Source organism: Culex pipiens, chromosome 1, assembly GCF_016801865.2.
Source record: "Culex pipiens pallens isolate TS chromosome 1, TS_CPP_V2, whole genome shotgun sequence".
Taxonomy (NCBI): domain Eukaryota; kingdom Metazoa; phylum Arthropoda; class Insecta; order Diptera; family Culicidae; genus Culex; species Culex pipiens.
The window spans coordinates 6,880,937-6,905,262 of NC_068937.1; the positions used below are offsets into that span (position 1 = coordinate 6,880,937).

Sequence of the window (24,326 nt, forward strand, 5' to 3'; positions counted from 1 at the left end):
TCGTCGTGCAGATTCGCGACTTGAATTGATCCACACCTGCCACGCACAGTCGCTGCACGCCGTCGCCGGTTCCGGCAGGTCTCACTCTCACAAAAGATCAAGGTCGATGACGGGGCTCGAACCGGTAACTGCCACCACGACGACGACGTCAGAAACACGCAGCATTTAAGTGGCTCGCTCTCTATCAAGTGACTGTCAGCGAACCGAGCTTTTGAACAATTTCAAGCGAAAATATGTAGGTATTTTTGACGAGAACTTTTCTAGAGTTTTTTTTGATTAGGTCCTATAAACATATGAAAGACAATGGTTTATTGGTCCTTTTCAAAAAAAACTCTGGTTTTGAACTTTGACAGTTTGTGCGTGACGCAAGCGTCAAACGAATGCACATTAGCTGTGGTGAGTTGAAAGTTGTGTGGTGAATTGTTGATTATTCAAATTGACCGTTAAATTTTCCATTGATAAAATTTAAAAGATTCGTTGTTCTGTTTGTTTGTTGAAAAGTCACTTCATCTGACGGTACACACCGATTTTGCAGTAGGTTTACGGTGTCGTGCAGGAAATTTGCGGACGTCAACGGTTAATTAACGACTCAACGAGCCATTCGGAGCGCTCGAGGGGCTCAAAGTAAGAGCGAGTCTAAACTAAATTAACGACGACGACGACGTCACCACTCTATTAGATTTTACATACGCGTTCAAGTGGCGTCTCGTGTGTCGAGACAGCAGCAGCCACAACAACTATATCGTTTGCCGAGGAGAAATGCATTCATGATTTGTGCGACCACGTCACTCACTCAGAAATGTGCAGAAACGAATTTTTCATTCACTTTTCAATTTTTATTTTTTTTTGTGGTTGACTTTTTAACGATCAATTTGAAAAATCTGAAACTCATCATATATTCACCACAACTCATAAAAATGTCTGGAAGCTGTCAAACCCATGGAAATGAACTGTGGTGAATTTAAAATTGTCGTGGTGAGTTTCCATTCATTCAAATTCACCGTTAAATAGTTGATTGCTGGATAAAGTCACTCAACTGTGCCATAAATTTCATCTGATAGACCTTTAAATCAGTTTATATTCCCACCTGGGCAAAAAGTCAACCCATCCAGTGCAGAGCCGACCCCTCTCAATCACTTTCGCTCTCAACTTCCGAGTAAATTTCCCTACCGTCTCCTCCACCTAGATCGCCATTTGTTACGATTCGCTCATAAATCCAATTCCAAATCTCATCCGGACGCGAGGGAAGAGGTGGTGAGAGTGGCAACTTCCTGCCACACTTGAATTTCCGGCCACTCCATCGGGATCCAGGACTCAGGATTCTCTGAATCTCACTTAAAAAAAAAATAAAAAAAAAATAGAAGCGACAACAAGTCTGCGGTGCGTGCTCTGTGGTTTTTATCAACCTCCGGTAGGAGGCGAAAAAAAACCGGCGTCACCCCAGCTAGGCTTCAAATTACCTATCCCCATGTCCGGCTTTTATTCGAAAACCCGAACCACGCTAGAAGTTGCAGGTGCTTTTTTACCAGTTTATATTTGCGGGACGAGGGGTTGAGCGATAAAAATGTGCACCAAATATTTATGGAGCGTTGCGTGCGAAGCACGGAGGGAAATTTGTGACGAGAATTCTAGTTTAATCACTTTTGAAATTAGGCAATCAAAAAAGAGCGTTTGGTACGGTATGTCCACGCATCCTTCCTCCCCTGTAGATTCTGTGAAATGTGACCCGCTCTCAGATTCCTCTCTGCGGTAAACACACCGCAGTAGGGCTGGCCGCTTTGATTTTTATAATACATTTTCGGGTATTCTCGGATGTACTGCAATTATTATTAATTACAAGGAAAGTGCCTGGGTCGTAATCTAATCACAAGACTTTCCAGCATGCTTTCATCGGACTTGCTGCGTTTGTGTTAGATTAGATTAGATTAGAGATTTTGAAATTAAGCAATCTAAAATGTAACGGTCAATTTGAATGAAACTCACCACGACAGTTTGAATTCACCACCGCGCTTATGACAGTTGCTTGCAGCTAGCTTATTGTGGTTCTAATAAAGTTCAGTATAAAATTGAACCAACATTGCAACCCCTTTCTCGCTAACTTTCACCGTGCACTCGCCATGCACCCTCGCACCAAAATCGAAACACAAAGGCAGGCAGGGTGTGAGTGTTCAGTATCGTTCGTGACAGAGATAAAAACAGACACTCTCTCTAACTAAGTACCTAGTGTGTGCGTGTGTGTTGACCCTAACAATAACCGTTTATTTGAAGTACTTTGCAGCTCGTATTTCAACCACGGTGATGATGTCATAACCAGAACTTTTTATTTATTACTCTATCAAAGTTATCTGATTTCAACTTGTCAAAACCGTGATTTCAAAATTCATCCATCAACAATTTGACAACCAAAGAAACTCACCACAGCAGTTTTGAATTCACCTCAGCTCGTTCACACACCTTTGACATTTGCTTGAAACTGTCGATTTGATTTATTTGTCTATTTGTCTGTGGTTCTTCAAAACAAAAATCGCCAAACATTCTGACGTGAAACACGCACTGTGACAGCTTCATTCAAAGTTTTATTCCACTCGAGAGGTGACAGCGCCTCGTGAAGGAAGGAATTATTGGTAGTTACTTTTTTAACCAACCAACCTGCAAATGCAACTCACTTCTGCATTTGACGGGGAGGCACAGAACGACGGAACGCACGTCAATCCAAGCAAGCGCCAAAACAACATATCAAAGGAAAGCGCGAGAAGGCATAACAAATAAACACACACACACTTTTTTGTTTGAAATACGTTGCAAATTGAAGGAGTGGCATTTTTGGACGTGAAGTTGGTTCTTTTGAGATGTGAGGCTAGCACTACTTTTGAGAGGGAATAGTTGTGGTAAATTTCTTAATGCAACCATACATTTAAAAAAATCAGACTTTTTTCAGTGAGATTTATTGTTCAATAAGCCCATTTTAAAAGGTAGTCTCAAAGAGAGGAAAGAACGTCTGAAGAGTTGTTACGGCTTGAGTCTAGACGCCCCCCCAATCGGGTGCATAAAGTGCAATATGCATTTAACTTCAGTGTTATTGTTGCAAAAATAAGCGCCTCACGCTGCCGTCTCGTGAGAGTTTGAAAGGCTGGTATAATTTGGAGAGATTTTTAGAATTTTTTTGCTACAAGGATTTTGTAAACAAAAAGTTTTCCGAAATGAGGGAGCAAGCATTGAAAATATTATTTCGAAAAATAAACGTTCAAATTTAACTTCAATTCATTACAAAGATCTGTAACAAATAAAATCAATTTGTTGAATTCCAACATAAAAATCAACTTATTTCTAGAAAAAATCTTCAAAATGGAAACACTCATAATTTTGATTCAGAGAGAATACTTGAACAATCAACCTGTACACAATGTTTAAAAACTTGACAATACATAACATTTTATTTTTCAAATTTAAAAAAAAAATCTAAATATCTAGAAATTTGGGTAAAAATACGATTTTCTCGTTTTCTTTTTAATTTTGTGGGTGTTGATATTTAATTTTTAAAATATAATGTTAATTAATCGAAAAAAAACGAAGTCGATTAATCGAGCTGTCAGTTTTTTAATAATGTATTTTTTTTTTGTAGAATTAAAATTCCAGATAAATAAGAAAATATGCTTCACCTCTCTGTTTATGTTTTTTTGGAGAGAAAAACTCTTAAAATATTTTATAACAGTTGACATGACAATAACATTATTTTTTTGGACTTTTTTTGTGAAGATAAAGTCCAGGGTGGCCACTCATGTCGGGAAATCGGAAATGTCGGGAATTCGCTAATATTCGCCAAAAATTGGGAAAAAGACGGGAATTCCAAGCATACTTGTTTGAGTATTATTTTTCAACTCTTGGATAATTATGTAATATTTTGTATAATTTTCAAAACTGAATTCACTCAATTCTGCTTTAGTAGCTTACTTTAAATTTATGGTTCTTTTCACTATTTCAATATATTTGAGTATGGAAAAGCTGTTTGAGACATTCAAAATCTTGGTAAATATTGGATGTCTTTGACACAGATTTTCATAATATTTTTATGAATCAAATTATCTCTATTAATTTTTGTATATCAAACAAAAGGGTAAAGTTAATGAAAAACTAATATAAAAATAGAGCCTAATGGTCAGCTTAGAGTTATGATTATATTTCATTTTGTCACATAGATTGAATATTTGAAAACAGATCCTTACTTGAGTTTGGCAATGTTAATAATATAATAGTTTTAATTGTTTAACTTAATTTATTTAGTAATTTAAAATATATTTTTTCCAGATGTTTCAATTGAACTTTTTTAGTGAGTATGGGTAAATCACCTACTATAGATAAAGCTTGATTTTACGTTTTCGGAAAACTTAAATATCGAATAAAATCCAAAATTCAAAAACTTTTTTTTCGTTTTGAAAACATTATAAAAATATTGAAATTGCAAATAAATTAATCCAAGAAATTTTGAGTTATTGCAAAATTGTTTGAAAAATTTGTCTCTTCAAACATGTTGCTTGAAATAAGTGGGAGAACATAAAATCATATCAAACTGAATTTTTATCGAAAAAAAACAGTTGAATACTGACCACTAGATAAATTCAATATCAAAAATTACAAAAAAAAAATATAAATCCTTTGAAAGAATAATAACAGCAATTACGTTTTAATCGTTCTTTGCGGTTGAATCGAAGTATCAAAAACTATACGTTTGCCAATTTAAAAAAAAAAACATGTAAGTTATAAGTATTGTTAAACTTTCGATTATTTTGCAAAGACTTATTGTTTGTATTTCTACTCTGAATCATAATAATGAATTTCCATTTTTCTGTGTTACTGTGTTTAAAAAAATTTGCCAATAATTGGATATTTTTTAAATTAAGTTAGAATTTAATTATTGACTTTTCTTATAGAGAGTTTTTTGTTTGAAATTTAGATAAGAAATGCCTATTATTTGAGCTTTCTGGAAAAGTCGGGAATTTGAAAATGGGATTTGATAGGTCACCCTGTAATGTTTTTCCGATCAATGAAAAACAAGCTTTATCCACATTTTTTACCCATTTTTTAATGTTAATTTAATGGTTTTCCAATTTTCCAATACATTTAAAAAACATTTGTTGAAAGATATTACAAAATTATTCAACGGCTAGAAAATATTTTTCGAACAATTATGCAAAAAAATCACAAATTCAATTTTTCGCGGATTTTGGCGAATTCCCGACTTTCTCCATTTCCCCACTTGAGTGGCCACCCTGAATTAGCGCCATTGAATTCATGTATGTTGTTTTGTATACAAACATAGTACATCTACCAACAATGACTTTCCTTATTTCAGTTTTTATTTTGGATGAAACTTTGTCCATGCATTCCCTAAGTGACTATGTCAAAACAGTAATTTTACAAGTCTATATGAAGCTCCATCTAATTTTGGGGCTGGTCATATAAAATGGGTATGTAAATGTATGAAATTCTGTATTTTGAGAAGGGATTTTCTAATCGATTAAGTATCTTCGGCAAAGTTGTTGGTTATGATTAGGACTTTTCGGATAAAATAGGTACATGGAGAAAATAAATCCGTTTTTTTTCTTTTTATCACTCAAAGTTGAATTCCCAAAAACTTATTTTTAAATTTTCGATTTTTTTGATATTTTTAAGGGACTAAAAAAGACATTTTTTGAGCCATAGTGCTTGACGATTCAAAAGCTGATTATTGACATTTATTTTTTGTGGATAAAATTTGCTGTCAAAGTTTTCTGAAATTTCAGCAATTTTTCAATTACTCAAAATTTCAGTAGTGCAGATTTCAGTAAATTTAACTGAATTTAGTAATGAAGGATTGGTGTGTAGGGTTCATTTAAGTTTTTTTTTAATTGATGTTTGTTAAAAGGTTTAGCAGTCCAAGAGTCAATTTTTTAATTTATTTTTTGAGGAAGGCTCTTTAATTGTTAGTGACCAGAGATACAAATAAGAATGTCTACAATCACGGAAGTTAGACGTATGGTTAGTGCCGCAATTTGCGCACTTGACACGTGAAACTTCCACCCTTTTCTTCCATGGAAATTTTCTTTGTCTGCATTTATTTGTTAAGCTGGAAATAGTCAAATCTAGAGTTTTTTTTTTTTTTAAAGGTCCTTAAAAACAAAATTTGCAATTTTTGCTTTTTGGGTGTTTTTAGAACCGCCTTGAGTCAGGGGTATCAAAAACACCAAAAAAAGTCAAAAACACCAAAGCAAAAAGTAAAAATTTTGTTTATAGGACCTTTTCAAAAAAAAACTCGAGAAATACAGTGGACTCTCTCGTTGTGGTTATTGAAGGAACCGTCGAGAGCGGGAGTTATCAAAATGAAGAAAAAATAGTTCAGCTCCTGCCAAATTCGCTACTTCTGAATATTCTTTAATAAAATCAGCTATATCTTTAGTACAAAAATATCACTATTATAGTATGATGAGGATGAGTTACCTTCAATCTAACCGTAAGTCGATACGATTGAAGATTTTCCTCTCCCACTTGAGTCATCATCAACACGCAATTCAACACCAAACACACGACTCCTAGTGCAGCAGCAGTAGCATCATCTTTTTTCGCCAAACACACTCAAACTCACTAACTCACACGTGATGCTGCCCCGGTATTGATTGCATTTCATTGAATTTAATTAAGCTAATTGCGGCTGAGCAGTAGAAGAAGCGAGTAAACAACGAAACGGGCTTTCTTTTGCGCTCTACAGCAAATGATTGAACAATTTAAAGTTTTCGCTCTCTTTATTCGTGCTTCAAATATTGGGTTTTTTTTGTTGGTTACAATCACTTAATATACGTAAAGAAAAAGAAAAATATTGACGCGCTCTCTTATCGGCGCTTATCGGTTGAATCTCTTCTGCTGCCGCGCCCGGTACACGTCGTTGACGGGTGGTGCCGCCGCGATAGCACCCTCCTCGTCGCTGTCGTCTCCGCCGGGGGCCATTCGGCGCCGCTTGAGGCCACCCTCGCCCGAGTAGGTGCTATCGTCCACGATCCAGTGGACGGCCTTGGCCAGGTCGAACAGCTTGATGCCGTTGTCGCCACCGCCGGAGTGCGGCGTCAGGGGGATGTCCGGCAGCATGATCCGGCTGAAGACGTCGGCGAGCTTGTCGATCGAGACGAACGGGCCGTGGAAGCAGATGGGCGGTGGGAGGATCGAGCAGAGGGCGGCCAGGGCCGGGGGTTGCGGGAAGCAGCCGCCGTCGAGTGGGTGCTCGCCGGGGTAGGCGTTGGGTTTGGGCTTGTACGGGATCATTTGGGCGAAATCGGGGCGTGGGAGCTGGTGGGGTTGTTCGGGGGCGTCTGCTGGGGTTGCGGCTGGGAGTTTGTTGGAGAGAGGGTTGAGGATGCCGTCGGTTTCGGTGTAACCGATGGATTTGAGCTCGGCCGAGGAGCACGGGTACAGGTTGAGGAATTTGTACCGGTCGACGAGTTGGGCCGTTTCTTTGCCCTCGAATTCTTTCAGCTTTTCGAGGACGGCCGAGCGACGTCGTTCGACCTTGACGATACTGGACAGGTCACCGATGTTGGATTCGAACTCGAGGAAGCGGTTCCACACTTCGACGGAGAGTTGCGGTGTGAGGCCACCGGACGAGAGGACGCGCTCGAACAGGACCCGGGTGTTGTTGTCCTCGTTCAGGTGGGACAGATAGTCGATGTAGCACATGACGTACTCGGGACTGCCGCCGAATCGCTTGAGGCCAAGCTCGAAGATCCGGAACGCGATGTCTTTGTCCTTCGTGCAGTAATACTCCATCAGGGCAGCGGCCACAAAGACGTGGTACGTTGACCGGATGTCCTCGCGAGCCTTCTTGAAGATGGCTCTCGCCGAGATGATTCCTTCGGCGCGCCGAGCAAACTTCATGTACTGAATGTAGGCCAGCGTTGGGTCAATGTCCGAAATGGACAAATACTTGTTGTACATCTGGTGCACCTTGTCGTACTTCAGGCGACCTTCCTCGAAGTCTGCGTACGCAAAGTACAGCAGTGCGTTCCGGCTGAGGACGCTGTTGATTGCCCGCTCCAGAATGTTCGCAGCCTCATCGGCAAACACCTTGGCCGCGTTCAAGTCGCCCTTGTCGATCAGCTGCTTCGAGCTCTGGTCCAAATACTGTGCCGCCTGGTGCCACACGGCCGGATGATGCGTCATCACCAGCAGACACTGTTCCGTGGCAAACATGACGCGCCGCGTGACCAACGCCGTGTCCTCACTCCTCAACGGGTTCGATCGCTCAAAGTTCACATACTTCTTCCACAGTTCGACCTGCTTCAGCTCCTCCTTCGTCGCCGTCGGCGGAACCGCCGGCAAATTCCTATTAAGCCCCTTCGTCACAATCTCCAGCTCCTTCGCGACCCGCCGTGCATTCATGTAATCCCTCGACCGCTCCAGACTCATCTTCTCCGAAATTATCGGATTAATGTTCTGCTCAAACATGATGTACTCCTTCCACAAGTGTTCGATCCCAATGATCGGCGTAATGACCGCCCGCTGGTACACCTTCCGCACCGCCGTAATCTTCTGGTTCTCCGCATAACTCCCGATCGCCTCCACACTCTTCAAAAACGAAATGTAATCCTGCCAAATCGTGTACGAGTGCAGATCCATGCCGATCTTCTCCAGCGCAAAGTCGTACGCCTGGGCCAGCTTCTCCTTGTGCGTGCTCAACCCGGCCTTCGTCTCCTTCACGTACGTCAAGTAAAGCTTCCACAGGTCAATGTTCAAAATCTTCACCAAGCACCGCTGGAACAGCTTCTCCACCCGCTCGTAATTCCGATACTTCATCTCCTGCTCGATGTAAATCTTCCAGTACCGTGCAGTCGTCGGGAACACACTCACCAGCGACTCGTACAGCGACCGCACCTCGTTAATGTTCCGGCTTTGGCCCTCCCGGATCAGCACCGACCACGATTCCACGTCGTACGGGCGCACCTCCACGGTCTGCTGGGCGCGCACCAGCCGCTCGTGGCCCCACTCGATGTCGAACTTGAGCTGGTCCTTAAACTGTGCCATTTTGTCCACCCCGAAAGACACCACCTTTGAGTTTTGCACCGCACCGAAAAAATAAACTAAAATGCCGAGTGGCCACTCCGGCAGCGGCGGCGATTTTTTTACGTCTGCTTGCTTGCTTTGACAGCTCACAGGCAGCGGGCGAAACCGTGTTCACGCGAATGAATCACTTGGCCGCGAGTTTGACAGTGCGTTTGCCATTTTGTGCTTTCGAACGAAACAACACCCTGTGGCGAGAGTTCATTTTTACAACACGGGAGAGAGAATGAATGGGGTAGGGTAAGGTGGCAGCTGATGAACGACTATAAAGAAGTTGGTTTGTTGAGAAATGTATGTAATTATTTTTTTTTTATTAATTATAATATCAGGTGTAGTCCGAAATTACAGAATTTCAGAATTATTATTCATTATTATAAAAATGTAACAGTCGGAAACATTTAGCTGAAAAAAAAAAAGATTTTGCATTACAATGCTTTTTGTAACATTTAACACTGTTTTCAAACCTAAACAGTTTTACCTGAAAAAAAAATCATACAATTTTGCTGGTTATTAAAAATGCGTAGTGTACAGTCCAGACTCGAGCCTTAGAAAAACTTCGGATAATAGATATTTCGGATAATCAAATCACGAAAAACAAAAAGATTTTCGTTGACTTATTTTTTTATTGTCGAGCTCGAATATGACCCTATAGAGCAATTCTATACGAAATTGTTTTTTTTAATTTTATTTTTTGTATTTTTTAATACGGCTAAAAATTTTTTGGTAAAAAAAAACATTTTGCGTCATTAGTTTGTCCACATAATTTTCCATTCAAATTTGGCAGTTGCGCATACAAAAATGATATATGAAAATTCAAAAATCTGTATCTTTTGAAGGATTTTTTTGATCGATTTGGTATCTTCGGCAAAGTTGTAGGTATGGATAAGGACTACACTGGAAAAATAATACACAGTAATTTTTTTTGTAATTTATAATTTCACTTTTTGTTACTCAAAATCTATTTGCAAAAAAAAACACTATTTTTATTTTATTTTATTTTCTGATGTTTTAGGGGACATAAAATGCCAACTTTTCAGAAATTTCCAGAATGTGAAAAAAATCTTTCACCGAGTTATGAATTTTTGAATCAATGCTGATTTTTTAAAAAAATCGAAGCATTGGTCGAAATTTTGAAATTCTCACCCAAAAAAACCCACCATTTCTAATGTCGATATCTCAGCAACTAAGGGTACGATTTTCAATGTTAAAATATGAAACATTCGTGAAATTTTCCTATGTTTTCGAAAACTATATTTTTATTTTTTTTATCAAGACTTACATTTCAAAAGGGCCAAACATTCTATATTACGCCTTTTTGCCTTTCTTACTAAAGAAAGGTATAGGTTTTACTTTAAGGCTGGACGTCATTTCCATCTTCGTAATTATGTCGATTCAGCATGAATTTTAATCGGAAAAATCGTCAAAAATCACACTGCATCGATTTTCGACGCTCTATCGATTCACCTTGACAGAACTCATCTATCTCCAACCCTCGAATTTTGAGAAAATAAATTCCGTGGAGTTCGAGTGATGTCCGTGTGTGGTAAAAAATTTGCAAAATTTTGTGTCGCGAAGTCCTCGGCTCCCCTATTTTCGATTTTGATTGTTCCAAGTGCATTTGAAAGCTGTTGTGCTGAACAAGGGTCATTTTGAGTCCGAATTTAGAAATATCCATCTGTTTTCGGATGTGGCCAGACTTTTCAACAAAATACACAGTTTTCAAATGAAAATATGGTCAATTTTTTTCATTTTCATATCTTTTATTTATCTCGAGCTCTACAACCTCCCAAATTTTCATCCAGATTCATAATATGGTTCTGGAGTTAGAGCCGTTTGATTAACCTACCATAAGAAAAAAAATCCCTAAGAAAAGGTAAAAGCCCACCTGGTGACCTTCGCCAACATTTTTCATTTCTGATTTTATCCGAAATTTGTTTGACTAGCTTCCCTGCACCTGGCAACACACAAAAGGGCTCGTACCGAAGCTAAAAAACCAAATCCGCGGTTTGCGTTGTCACTGGCGCATGGGAAGCTTGCTATGATCGCGTTTGTCATAAACGCTTGTTTGATTACAAACTTACAAACATATTGTACGATTGAAAATATTCTTTTGGTGAAAATTGCGTTTTTTATTTCTTTTGGAAATCATATCATTTATAATATTTTTTTCATAGAATTATTTTTATTAGGTCCTTTTCGGTGCTGGGACCTGGTTAGGACCGAGTCGGCTTTTGTAATTACATTTTACTTAAAGCTAAGAGTAATTACAGAGGATCTTGTGATCATTTATAATACATTGCTTTCATCATAAGACTTCCTTTTGTGCTGACGTTATAAAAAAACAAAGTCGATGTTATGAATTAAAAAAAGTTCTACCATTGTTTTATTCTTTAGTAAGAAAGGCTCTATCTCACCCCAGGTGGGATTAACCCTCTACAACCCAACCCCGCCTCTAGACGGGCTTCGATTTAAAAAATCGCCAAAAATCCATTTTTCAACCAATTTTTGATCTTTAAAAAGCATTGGAAAGAAGAACTTTTAAAATTTTGGAAAATTTTAGGGTTGGAAGTTAAACTTGTTTTATGTGACTTTGCCAATGTTTTAAAAAATGTAATTTTTTAAGGGGTCAACTTTGGCTTTTTTTTTTTACTAACATTTCCTATATTTTAAGTAAAAAGAAGTGTGCAGTCATTTTTGTAGTGTCCCAGACTATGCCTCTACGCATTTATTTGCAATTTAAATGATAATGGTTCCATTTTATAGCAGAAAATGTGAAAAACATGCAAAAAATTGAAAAAGTTACTGTAAAAACATGAAAAAATAAGATAGGCAAAATGTAATGATAGGAGGTGGTAGAGTAGGCCAAATACTCCCAAAAACAAACATAGACTAAACAAGATAAATGCAAATAAAAATACTAAAAATGAAACAAGTAAAACATAAAACAAGAGAAGTAAAGTTTTTCGTAGAACAAAAGTTGCTCAAAATGACCTCCTAAACACGGGAAAAATAAAAATATTCGAAAAAAAATTTGGGCAGTAGAGGGTTAAATCGGGTTTGAAATGTTAGTCTTGATTTAAAAAGAACTTAATGAATGAAAAATGCAGTTGAAAATGTTTTGCTACCAATAAAAAATTTCTCAACCGTTTGCATTTTATGTCCCCTAAAACATATCAGAAAATGAAAAAAAAAATTAAAAATATTGTTTTTTTTTTTTGCAAATCAAGTTTTTGTGACAGAAAGTGAAATTAAAAATCACCAAAAAAATTATACCGTGTATAATTTTTTTCCAGTGTAGTCCATATCCATACCTACAACTTTGCCGAAGACCCCAAATCGATTAAAAAAATCATTCAGAAGATACAGATTTTTGAATTTTCATAAATCATTTTTGTATGGACAGCTGTCAAATTTGTATGGAATTGGATGGGATTTTCTGATCGATTTGGTGTATTGGGCAAAGCTGTAGAGTATGATTCAGACTTTATAGAAAAAAAAAGTACACGGGAAAAAATCACAGATAAACATAAAAATTACATTTTCAAATAGGAGACTTAAAAAGTAAGGGAGTGTTCTTTTATTACTGTGCAAAAATTATTTTTTTTGCGTCACGTAATAAAAGAACGCTCCCTAATCTTTTGGTCTAGAGTTTAGGGTGGTGCAAAATCTTGTCCAGCGTCATAATTTTTCAAAAAAAAAACATGATTTTTGGAAAGTATCGAGCAAATGTTCAGATAATGTTAGCTCGAAAGAGGTGCAAAACCAAAATTGACCTAATTTTTTGTAAATGTGCACCATTTCCAGGTTACATACATTTAAAGTTTTGAATTTTCGAATAATTGTAACTTTATGCTATTAAAACATGTTTCATAAAAAATCTTTGGTTTCGAAAGCTGAGATTTTTTTTTAAATATTTTTTTAACTTTATTGATCAGAATGCTGATTGCTCAGATACTACTTATTGTTTAAATTTTATGAAATATGTGTTTTTCTAAGTGGCACTCAAGTAGAACCCATTTTCAAATAATATTATCTTGCAAGCTTTGGGAACAATGTTGAACGCAGAAAAATTAAACTTTGCATAATTGTAGCCCTCTTAAAAAACATATTCATGCGAGGTTTTAAAATCAAGCCTAACATTTCGACAGGGTTAAAACACTAATTTTGACCCTTTTTTAAATGTCAGGTCAGATTTTTTTTATTGAGGAGAAAAGAGCATTTCTGAATAACATTGAAAATCGATCCAATGTCACAGTGGTCCAGATCGCAAAATTAAGTGGAAAATTGATTTTCTGAAATAAGTGATGTTTTGGAAGCTTTTGGTGTCTTCAGCAGAGTTGTTGCCAATGAGAAGAGGCAACTTTTGGTTGGGTTAAAATTAGGGTGGTTCACGATTACGGTGATTTAAAAAAATCAAACTTTTCAGGAATATGGGATTTGTTTTTTGTTGTTTTCAAGAAAGTCTACGCCTTCTACGACCAAACTTTCTGCTAATTCTTGTATTTTTTTTATTATCAGAGATTTTTAATCTGTAAGAAGTGTTATTTCGGTTAGAAAAAAATCTTTGCCATTGTGAACAATAAAATAAGAAATTAACACTAAATTTAAGGACTCATTTTGCGAGTTAAATAAAAAACTCCATAGCAGAGCGTAGTTTCGATCTACGGACCTCTGGGTTATGGGCCCAGCACGCTTCCACTGCGCCACTCTGCTGCCTGTCTAGTCTCATTGATTTTTCGCAAACTCTTGTGTTGGTTTACCTGTTCAATTTTCAACGGGTTAATTAACTTCAATTTTTCCAGCTAGTTTGTCTCACCTGTCCAAAGTGGGTTTGCTAATAAGAAAACAACCTGAAAATGTGATTTTGAGTTCAAAGACTACCGTGAAGCAGAGTGGCGCAGTGGAAGCGTGCTGGGCCCATAACCCAGAGGTCCGTAGATCGAAACTACGCTCTGCTAGTGAGGGTCATTCGTATGACTTTATTTTTTAACGATTCGAGCGACCTTCCATCAAATTATTATTTTTTAAATAAACGGGGAAGGTGTGTCGAACACCTGCCGGCAAAGGAAAATGGGAATGGAATTTCTGTTTTACGGTCGGTCGTCGTCCATACGTTTTTAGTGTCTGAGGTTGGTACACGAAATTTCTGCTGGTATAGTGAGGCAAGTGAGTGGCGCGTGAATAAATTAACCCAGTGCAGTTCTATTAAATGGCCGTCCTCGGTCCTGGTTGACGAAGGGGTTGGTTGTTCCGGGCGGACACTATCACTCTCGCTTTACCCCTCTAGTTTTGAATCACTAAACGAAAAGGGGGACGAGCGTCGAGTTGATTAAATTTGCTTTTGAGGAGAGGAATCACGTTGACAGGAATTTAAATAATTTGAAAAATGGCAATCTAATTGGTTCAACAAAACATTTGATGATAAAGTAATTTTTCTTTGGTGTTTTGAAGCATTTTTTTTAACAGTGCCCTAAACAGCAGATGGTCGTTGACTGGTACGACAAAATTTCCAGCTGACACCATCAAAAGGGTTCCACCAAATGTTGATTGAAACGTGTAGAATTTTAATGGATGCAAATTTGTTTCTGATTACTGCTCCACAAAGGCCCCGGGACCACTTTAGTTTAAATGAAAAGGGGGGAATAAATTTGAAAATTTGTGGAAAATTGGAGTTCACCCTTCAAGGTTGAAATATATTATGCAATTAGGTTTACATATCTAAGGAATGTCATAATTTTATGCTTGATGAAAACAGTTCTAATAAGAGTCTGGTTTACTTTGAACTGACAGGTAGTACTACATTTATCGACATTACCGATCTTAAGAGCACCTCCACTGTTGAGGAGCAAAATGTGTTTGAAAAAATACAGAAGAGTGGAAATGCCCTAATTGGGTCCTAAAATGAAGCTTAGATTGCTGATATTATTGTTTACAGCGATAAATCTTATTTTTCTGAGTACAATGACCCTTTGTACGACCACAAAGAGTTTAAAATTGATTTTTAAATCAATTTTGAAAAATTAACCTCGCGGTCCTTCTTGACAGAAAAACTCCTACTTGACAGCTCGTTCCAAGGGGACCATAGTTGATCCATCGAAAAAATGTTGTCTTGTCAATTTTTTTTTTTTGCATTAAAATGAAAAAAAGTGATCAGAAATGGTTTTTAATCGTGTTTTTTACCGTTGTACATAAAAATTGACATGGGGCTTTAGTACCCAATTGTCACACGAGTAAGAGCATTTCTACCGAGCAAGATTAAATTGGGATCAAAAATGGTTATCAATCTTAAATGTATCAATATTCGTCAATAAATCCAAACTATGTCACCAAGGCTTGAGGTGTGCAAACATTGACGCAAGATCTTTTCAAGTCACCCCCGGAGTCCAGGCGTATTGGACAAACATTGCAATCAATCACTCACCCGATGCTCAACTCAAACCCAATTGCTGCTCCAGAATGAGTAAGAGAAGGGGAATCTTGCTGTGTAGAACCGAGCAGACCCATATATATTTTCATGTACGCAAACACTATCCAAGCGCATCCAGAATGAAGAAGGGACGGGAAAATCAATATTTGACTAACGAAATGGTTGTTCAACACAATCAGTTCATTTGCCCTAATTCTTAGGATTCTTCCACGCGAGAGCGCGCGTGGTGCATTTCTCTGCCGCATTTCGATAGTCGAATCCACACGCAGTTTGTCTCAATTGCTTGATGGAAATGATTCTGTCATTAAAAAGATTGAAACTAATTGATTTCGATTAGAAAGATTTGTCATCCAGTTGGAGAAAGCTAGAGATTTTTAACGCTATAGCTATTCAATGGATTACTATGAAACTAGTAATCGATTGAAGTATTAGACAGATTGACAGTTTGACAGCTTGACAGAACGTACTTACCAGTTTGACAGCTCACCTCAGCATTCACTTACCTTGAAAATTTCGAACTTTTTGCGAGTCACTCTCGGAGGTACCTCGATTCCGACGTCCGGAGTTGGGAAGTCCAAAAATTTCTTCAACAAAAAATAAAAATCTTCAAGTCTCCACCACTCGGATTCAACCAGTGACGAAAATCGATAAAAGCCAGACGATATTTGTCATGCCGCGTGTGACAGGCATATTAAACCGCCAAGTCGAGAAGGAGACAAGTGGTGACCGCCGTCATATCTCTGGAGAGAGCGGAAAACTTTTTTCCTGCCCCATCATCACACCCGGAAAAGGATCTGTTATCACATCGCATACATCTTTCTTCCTCATCACGTTGGACACATCGGCCACATCTGGCTGGGACGCCGCCATCTAAAATGGTGAAATTTGCCAGCCAATCAGTACGGTTCGTTGAGCGCTCCAATTTTTGCCATTATCAGCAAATTGATTTTTCATCTCGCAACTTTTGTATCCCCTTTTTTTTTGCTAGATTTTGCTCAAGTTTAGTTGGAAATTAGCCGTTTATGATATAACCCTATCCAGCGACCGCCATTATGGCGAAAAGCCTTAAACGTCAAACCGCGAAACGTCAATTTTTCATCTGACAGATACCCCCTAAAGGGAGTTGCAGTTTCCTGTTAATGATCCAAAGGTGCAAAACAGGATTGAGCGCGCGCAATCCGGTTTGGAGAACTGGTTCACAGCTCGTCGTTCAGGAGAGCAGTAGGCCACGACGACGACGAAGATCGGCGGCGTTCACTCAACCGCGTCTGAGGCTAATGAAACGGTTCGCGTGGCCTTTTTTGCGTCTCTAAGCGGCTTAAAGGTGGCGACGCAATCATTGGCAAGATGATAATTGCAGTTCGCGCGCGCGCGCGGTTCTTTTGTTTTCGCCCGCTATTTTTTTGTGTTACCACCGAAAGAAACGCGAAACGTTACGTAACGGATCGTGGGTTTGTTGTTGGTCCCTGTTTTGGGACGACTAACCTGAGCATAGTAGTTCAATGGATTACTACTAAACTAGTAATCGATTGAAATATGAATTGACAAATTGACAGTTGACAGATTGACAGAGAGTACTTACCAGTTTGACAGCTTCATAACAAACACTTACCTTTTGAATTTTGCACTTTGCCCAAATTATTCTCGGAGGTACCTCGACTTTGACGTCCGCAGTTGGGAAGTGCAACGTATCTTCAAACCAGTCAGATAGTCGTAAACGGATAATTTTCCCAGTAACTTGTCAGTTTCTAACTTAAATCGTTTTGTTTTGATAAATCTGGACAAATCCTACTCATAAAAAAGACTCGAAATCATCCGATTATCCAACCCACTAGCATGTAATAACGATTAACAGTACACGCCCACTAGCTCTGCGAGCGTTTTGTACCACCAATATCCCGTTCTGCAGCACGATAAAAACGCATCTGCCTGGGGCATTTAATATTTATGGCCGATTCCCCGGACTCTCCTGGACCGGAACGGGCCCGCAGTCTTACGAGACATGAATAAAAGATTCGCAAAAGGCACGAGACTCCAACCAAACCATCCTTTCAAGTTACAGCATACAGTGTTCTGAAACACACTCCAGAAGCTTCATAGAAAAAAGCTTGTTTGATGAGCATTATCATCCTGCTCCTCGCAACTCTGAATGGAAGCCCATTAGTGGGCGGGGGGTGCAGTACCTTTCATAAACAGAGCCAGCGCCATTTTGCGTCGTGGTGAAGGTGAAGGTCATTCCTACCGGCTAGACGGGCGATGTCATTACTCTTCCCCTACTTCGAGGAGTCTCTCGAAACTGAAACTTGAGCTCGGGTGCGCATATTCGGTGTTTGATACCGAATGATTTGCAGCATCTCCTGGCACTCTCGATGAAGAAAGGAACGTAATTTCATGCATAATGCAGTCAAATGGAAGGAAATTTGGCACGGAGGGAAAGATTTTTCTGTAAAATCGTTACTCTCAGTTTTAAACAAAACAATGGATTACTAGTAAACAGACTAGTAATCGATTGAATGTTAATATGACAGGTTGACAGATTGACAGAACGTACTTACCAGTTTGACAGCTGCTCAGCATTCACTTACCTTGAAAATTTCGCACTTTTTCAACTTATTCACGGAGGTACCTTGATTCTGACGTCCGTAGTTGGGAAGCTCAAAATAAAAAAATGCTTGTTTCAACTTTTTATACGAAATGCAGCATTTCAAAGTACATTTCCCTCCATGCCCTCACAAATCCCTGAACGCCACTCTCAAAATTGGCCAATGACGCTCCAAGTAGTTGGGGGCCACGTGTCACGGCAAAGATAAAGCACGCGACAACGCGTCCCTTTGTTGGGTGCGTCCTCTCGGGAAGCATCATTTGAATAAGATGAAGTGACGACGGATGATTGAGTTACGCCTCAAGCGCCGCGTCTACCGCGTAGGTGTGCTGGCCACGTAACTCCCCCACACCTTTGAGAATTACGCGTCTAAGCGCGCGCTCAACATTAAAGCTCCGCTCCTCAACGGCAAGGCCACGCTCCAAAAATAAGTCCGTAATTATCCACTTTTACTATCAATTAACCCACACGCCGGCAACTCTCGGTGCACGGTACTTAAGCTCCCACATTGCACGGCTCCTATAAAGTTTTACTTTTTCGAGCTGCTGCCACATCCCGCTTCGACTCTGGTTCGCCATATATGCATGCATAATTACGACGGCGTTCCCCCCCCATATTCTCCACAAACATCGCCGATTGACCTAGTTGTGCGGCGCGCGCACTCGGGGCTCGTAATTTGGTTTTCGTTTTCACCCATTATGCGCCGAAAAACGCACTCACTTTCTTTAAAGTTGCGCTGTTTTGTTTTGGTTCGGGTGGTTTTACGACCCTTGTGGTCGCTTTACCACCAAATCGGTCGTTATTGCCCTTCTTTGACGGGCGTCTGTCAAGCAGGGTTCGTTTACGGCAGTCGCCTCAAACAACCTTGATTGAGCAGTTTTTCAATGGATTACTACCAAACAGACTAGTAATCGATTGAATACTAAGTTGACAGATTGACAGTTTGACAGAACGTACTTACCAGTTTGACAGCCAGCTCAGCATTCACTTACCTTGAAAAATTTCGCACTTTTCCGAAGTTGCTCCAGGGGGTACCTCGATTCCGACGTCCGTGGTTGGGAAGTGCAACCAATGCGAAACCGCCTCCGCTATGCACCGCTGCTTGCAGCGCCAAGTCAGTTGGTCAGTGGAAATATGGGTCAGCGTCGATTTATGTTAATTTGGCCATAAATTAAACCGAGACACGCGAGCGCTCGTAAAAGCCAACGAGCCGTAGGGCGTCTCTTTCACGAAACGAAAAAAAGTAACGAATTCCTTCTCTTTTCTTGCAGACCACCACCCAAGTACCCGCGCCGAGCGGCCCCGGTCGAACCTCCGGTCATTCCGGCCGCGGCCATGCAGAACCTGCGCCGGGACCAGCAGCAGCAGCAGTCCTCGGACGGGACGCCGGACAGCTCGCTGGAGCGAAACCTCAAGCCGTCGGAGATCTACCGGCAAAAGTCGTCGGACTCGTTGGACGTGAAGCTGCGCAGCTCGCGGACCGCTTCCGAGCTGGCCGAGGAGTTTGCGGGGCGGCCTCGGCTGCCCAAGTCGGACAGCTTGAAGTCCAAGTCCAGTACGGACAGTCCGACGGGATCGCTCGGTAAGAACGTGGGCGCTTCGCCGACGGGAAGCTTGGGCAAGTTGGCGCATACGGCTGGCAGTAGTGACAGTCCGACGGGGAGTTTGGGGAAGAAGGAGAGCAGTCTGCAGTCGGTTGGATCCAGGGAATCGCTGGCGTCGACTGGTGGAGGAGGCGGAATGAGAGCCATTTCGGAAAGGGTAAGTGATGAAAACTTTGAAGATGTCAGAACTCTAATAGGTTACTCTTGCAGATAAAGAGCTACGAGTCGATCTCGTCGATCAGTTCGGACAGTATGCGCGAGGGAACGGGCGGAAGCAGCAGCGGGGCGCAGGTGGCCGAGCAGGAGCACTACTACGACACGGTTCCGCTGGAGAATGGGGAAGGGGACTACGTGTACATCCAGGCGGGCGGTACCGGATCCACGTCGAGTCGGGACGACATTTCGACGGCCGGAAGTACGCTTCCGCTGCCGGCGTCCCATCCGCGCAGTCACAACAGCAGCCAGACCAGCGTCCAGCTGGAGCCAGAATCTCCGGGACGAAGTTCCAACTACGTCAACATTGACTATTTCATACAGTGAGTTGAGGTTATGTAGTTGGAGGTTACAGGGAAGCCTAACCGGAAGTTAATCTTTGTTTCGCAGCAGCCAAAATCACGAGAACCGGAGCAGCTCAATCGACAGTGACGGCGAAGCGGACGGAGGCCCACCGGTGCTACTGCGTGCAATCTCCAACGAGACCGATTCCGGCCAGGCCGGACACGGCATCTTCCGAAAGATTTCCGTGAGTTTTAATTACCTTCTTATCTCTTTCAAAATAAATTGAAATCCTTTCTTGTCCGTAGAATGCCAACCGTAACACAATCATCCGGCACATCGTGACCAGTATTATCACCAGCGAGACGTTGTACGTCGAGTGTCTGAACAAGATGAAGCAATACATGAAGGCGATCCGGGCCACCCTGACCACGTCGCAACCTGTGATATCTGAAGAGGAGTTTCAGACGATATTTTTTAAGATCGAGGAACTGCACGAGGTTCACTCGGAGTTTTTGGGCGAGCTGAAGGTGAAGCTGGGTCCACTTCCGGAGGGGGACGATCTGTGCGTCGGCGAGGTGTTCCGCCGGCTGGCCGCGCACATCCACCTGTACGGAGCGTTCCTGCACAACTACGGGCGAGCGATCGACACCGTCAAGAAGTGCAGCACCCAAAGCCAACAGTTCAAGGAGATCGTCTCCAACATAGTGTTTAAGAACCAGAACGAACAGTCGCTGTCGCTGGAGGAACTGCTGCACAAGCCGGTGGCCCGCGTCCAGAAGAACGCCCTCGTGCTGGAAGATTTGCTCAACCAAACGCCGGAACAGCACCCGGACTACCACCCGCTGCGGCAGGCCACCAAAACAATCCGGAACTTCCTGTCGGAGTTCAACGTAGTGCAGACCAAATCCATGTTTCCGGTAAGTCTGAATAAATCACTTGTCAGAACTACTAAACTCAATCCACTGACTTTCAGAGTGACGACAAGGCGCTCCGCCGGCTGGTCAAAAACTCCTTTATCGTCGAGCTGGCCGACGGCCACCGGAAGCTGCGCCACCTGTTCCTGTTCAACGACGTGATCGCGTGCGCCAAGTACAAGGCGGCCGGCCGCGACCGCAACGGGTTCGAGTTCGAGCTCAAGTGGTTCATCCCGCTGCGGGACATCCTGATCTGCGAGGAGAGCGCCAACGATCCCAAAGAAACGAGTCCGATCAACATCGTGCACCTCAAGTCGCAGGCGTGCACCGTGCGCGACCAGATCATGCTGGACGAGAAGGACGAGCGGAAGGCACGGTCGAGCGGGTCCCGCGCCGGGGACAAGCACCGCAAAAAGCTGGCCGACCTGGAAGCGCAGCTGGTACTGGCTTCGCCGAATCTGGTGTTCAAGATCGGCAACAAGGCGACCTCGAAGACGATGACGTTCTTCCTCAGCTCGGACTTTGAGCGGACGCAGTGGATCGAGTCGATACTGACGCTGCAGGTGGGTCGAGTCAATGGATTACTAGCAAACAGGGTAGTAATCGATTGCATGCTGATTTGACAGTTGACAGATTGACAGAACGTACTTACCAGTTTGACAGCTCACCTCAGCATTCACTTACCTTGAAAATTTCGCACTTTTCCAAAATTGCTCTCGGGGGTACCTCACTTCCTACGTCCGCAGTTGGGAAATGCACATTGAAAATTTCGCACTTTTCCAAAATTTCTCTCGGGGGTACCTCACTTCCCACGTCCGCAGTTGGGAAGCGCATCTAACTTTGTTCAACCCTTCCGCAGCAATCGTGCAACCTGCCGGGGCAGACGCCGGTGCAGATCTACGACCTGCAGGCGTGGATAACCGCCTGCCAGGCGCTCATCAAGACCGAGATGGGCTCCTACCTGATGCGGAACGCGCGCGACGAGAGCCTGCTCGTGGGCGATCTGCACCTGACGATCCAGGGCCTGGCCGGGTTCGAGCAGCCGTGCGATCTGTTCATCTGCGTCGAGATCGACTCGTACGGGCACTACTTCCGGAAGGCCAAGACGAAGCTGGTGTGCCGCAGCGCGTCGCCCTGCTGGAACGAGTCGTTCGTGCTGGAGCTGGAGGGCAGCCAGAATCTGCGGATACTGCTGTACCAGGACGACGTGCAGCGGCCGATTTTGCGGGCGAAGCAGATTCTGAAGGTGAGTTGGTTTGGGATTTCTGAGGTGATGATCGCTAAACGTTTTTCTTACAGCTGAGTCGCCAATGGCTCCAGGAGGCGCCCATCACCAAAGTACTGCGGTTATCGGAGACCCTCTCGCTGAACACCGTGATTCGGTTCGTGCCGGGTGAGGTCACGCTGAGGCGAGTTCCGACGTCCAAGCCGGGAGCGCTCTTCGGGGCCAAGTTGGCACAAGTTATCAAGTATGCACTTCCAATCTGTAGCGTTGAGGTTACGTCTAACCAACCGTCTTTTATTTCAGACGCGAGAAGCGTGACATTCCATTCATCGTGAGCGCCTGCGTGCGGGAGGTCGAGCGTCGCGGAATGGCCGAGGTGGGCATCTACCGGGTGTCCGGCTCGGCATCGGACGTGGCCAAGCTGAAAAAGTCGTTCGAGACGAACGCGTACGAGGCGGAGCAGCTGCTCAAGGAGGTGGACATCCACTCGGTGACGGGCATCCTCAAGTCGTACCTGCGCGATCTGCCGGAGGCGCTCTTCACCGACCAGTATTACCCGAAGTTCTTCGAGACGTTCAACCGGCACTCGAACCTGAACGAGGCGTCCCGCATCGAGGCGCTGCAGAAGATCTTCGCGGAGCTGCCGCAGCCCAACAAGGCCACCATCCATCTGCTGCTGGACCACCTGATGAGGTGAGTGTTTCTGGGCGCTGACGGTTGAAGCTTTTCGGCCCAGCTCAACGAATCGTCTCTGCGGTAAACTTTACGCGGTGGGCCTGGCCGCTTAAGCTTTCGTTAATCTTTGATTAGACTAAGTTATTTCAAGACTTGATCGGACGTTTGACCCGAGAAACATTGATTCGTTTGAAATGACAAAATTGTCAAAATTGTCAAAATTGTAAAAATTGTAAAAATTGTCAAAATTGTCAAAATTGTCAAAATTGTCAAAGTTGTCAAAATTGTCAAAATTGTCAAAAAAGTCAAAATGACAAAAATGACCAAATTGTCAAAAAAGTCAAAATGACAAAATTGTCAAAATTGTCAAAATTGTCAAAATTGTCAAAATTGTCAAAATTGTCAAAATTGTCAAAATTGTCAAAATTGTCAAAATTGTCAAAATTGTCAAAATTGTCAAAATTGTCAAAATTGTCAAAATTATCGAAATTGTCAAAATTGTCAAAATTGTCAAAATTTCCAAAATTTCCAAATTTGTCAAAATTGTCAAAATTGTCAAAATTGTCAAAATTGTCAAAATTGTCAAAATTGTCAAAATTGTCAAAATTGTCAAAATGATAAAAATGACAAAATTGTCAAGAAAGTCAAAATGACAAAAATGATAAAATTGTCAAAATTGTCAAAACTGTCAAAATCGTCAAAATTGTCAAAATTGACAAAATTGACAAAATTGTCAAAATTGTCAAAATTGTCAAAATTGTCAAAATTGTCAAAATTGTCAAAATTGTCAAAGTTGTCAAAATTATCGAAATTGTCAAAATTGCCAAAATTGTCAAAATTGTCAAAATTGTCAAAATTGGCAAAATTGTCAAAATTGTCAAAATTGTCAAAATTGTCAAAATTTCCAAAATTGTCAAAATTGTCAAAATGGTCAAAATTGTCAAAATTGTCAAAGTTGTCAAAAATGTCAAAATTGTCAAAATTGTCAAAGTTGTCAAAATTGTCAAAATTGTCAAAATTATCGAAATTGTCAAAATTGTCAAAATTGTCAAAATTGTCAAAATTGTCAAAAACATCAAAATGACAAAAATGACAAAAATTACAAAATTTTCATAATTGTCAAAATTGTCAAAATTGTCAAAATTGTCAAAATGGTCAAAATGGTCAAAATTGTCAAAATTATCAAAATTGTCAAAGTTGTCAAAAATGTCAAAATTGTCAAAGTTGTCAAAATTGTCAAAATTGTCAAAATTGTCAAAATTGTCAAAATTGTCAAAAACGTCAAAATGACAAAAATGAC

General features: G+C 41.3%; 2 protein-coding genes and 2 non-coding genes across 6 annotated transcripts in view; 2 read left to right on the top strand and 2 right to left on the bottom strand.

The window, feature by feature from the left end:
• LOC120429940 (active breakpoint cluster region-related protein) overlaps positions 1-24,326 on the top strand; it is a 98,345-nt gene that overhangs the window by 71,490 nt on the left and 2,529 nt on the right. For 2 of the 3 annotated variants that reach the window (XM_052706660.1, XM_039595037.2), the window contains exons 4-11: positions 19,382-19,871; positions 19,925-20,250; positions 20,318-20,456; positions 20,518-21,129; positions 21,186-21,689; positions 21,986-22,372; positions 22,426-22,595; positions 22,655-23,044. In XM_052706660.1, coding sequence (XP_052562620.1) covers positions 19,382-19,871; positions 19,925-20,250; positions 20,318-20,456; positions 20,518-21,129; positions 21,186-21,689; positions 21,986-22,372; positions 22,426-22,595; positions 22,655-23,044 — 3,018 coding nt within the window. The remainder of the gene's footprint in view (positions 1-19,381; positions 19,872-19,924; positions 20,251-20,317; positions 20,457-20,517; positions 21,130-21,185; positions 21,690-21,985; positions 22,373-22,425; positions 22,596-22,654; positions 23,045-24,326) is intronic. The other variant, XM_052706661.1, reaches the window with a different exon arrangement.
• LOC120429941 (protein suppressor of forked) lies at positions 6,748-9,180 on the bottom strand. Its single transcript, XM_039595039.2, has one exon. It carries the CDS (start codon positions 9,043-9,045, stop codon positions 6,874-6,876), a length of 2,172 nt encoding a protein of 723 aa, XP_039450973.1. The 5' UTR covers positions 9,046-9,180; the 3' UTR covers positions 6,748-6,873.
• On the bottom strand, positions 13,723-13,794 carry Trnam-cau (transfer RNA methionine (anticodon CAU)). The gene has a single exon. It is a non-coding gene; the product is annotated as a tRNA-Met (tRNA).
• Positions 13,968-14,039, top strand: Trnam-cau (transfer RNA methionine (anticodon CAU)). Its single transcript has one exon. It is a non-coding gene; the product is annotated as a tRNA-Met (tRNA).

Bases quoted from the DNA above. Each gene is read 5' to 3' on its own strand.
- LOC120429941 (XM_039595039.2), bottom strand. From the start codon at position 9,045: ATGGCACAGTTTAAGGACCAGCTCAAGTTCGACATCGAGTGGGGCCAC.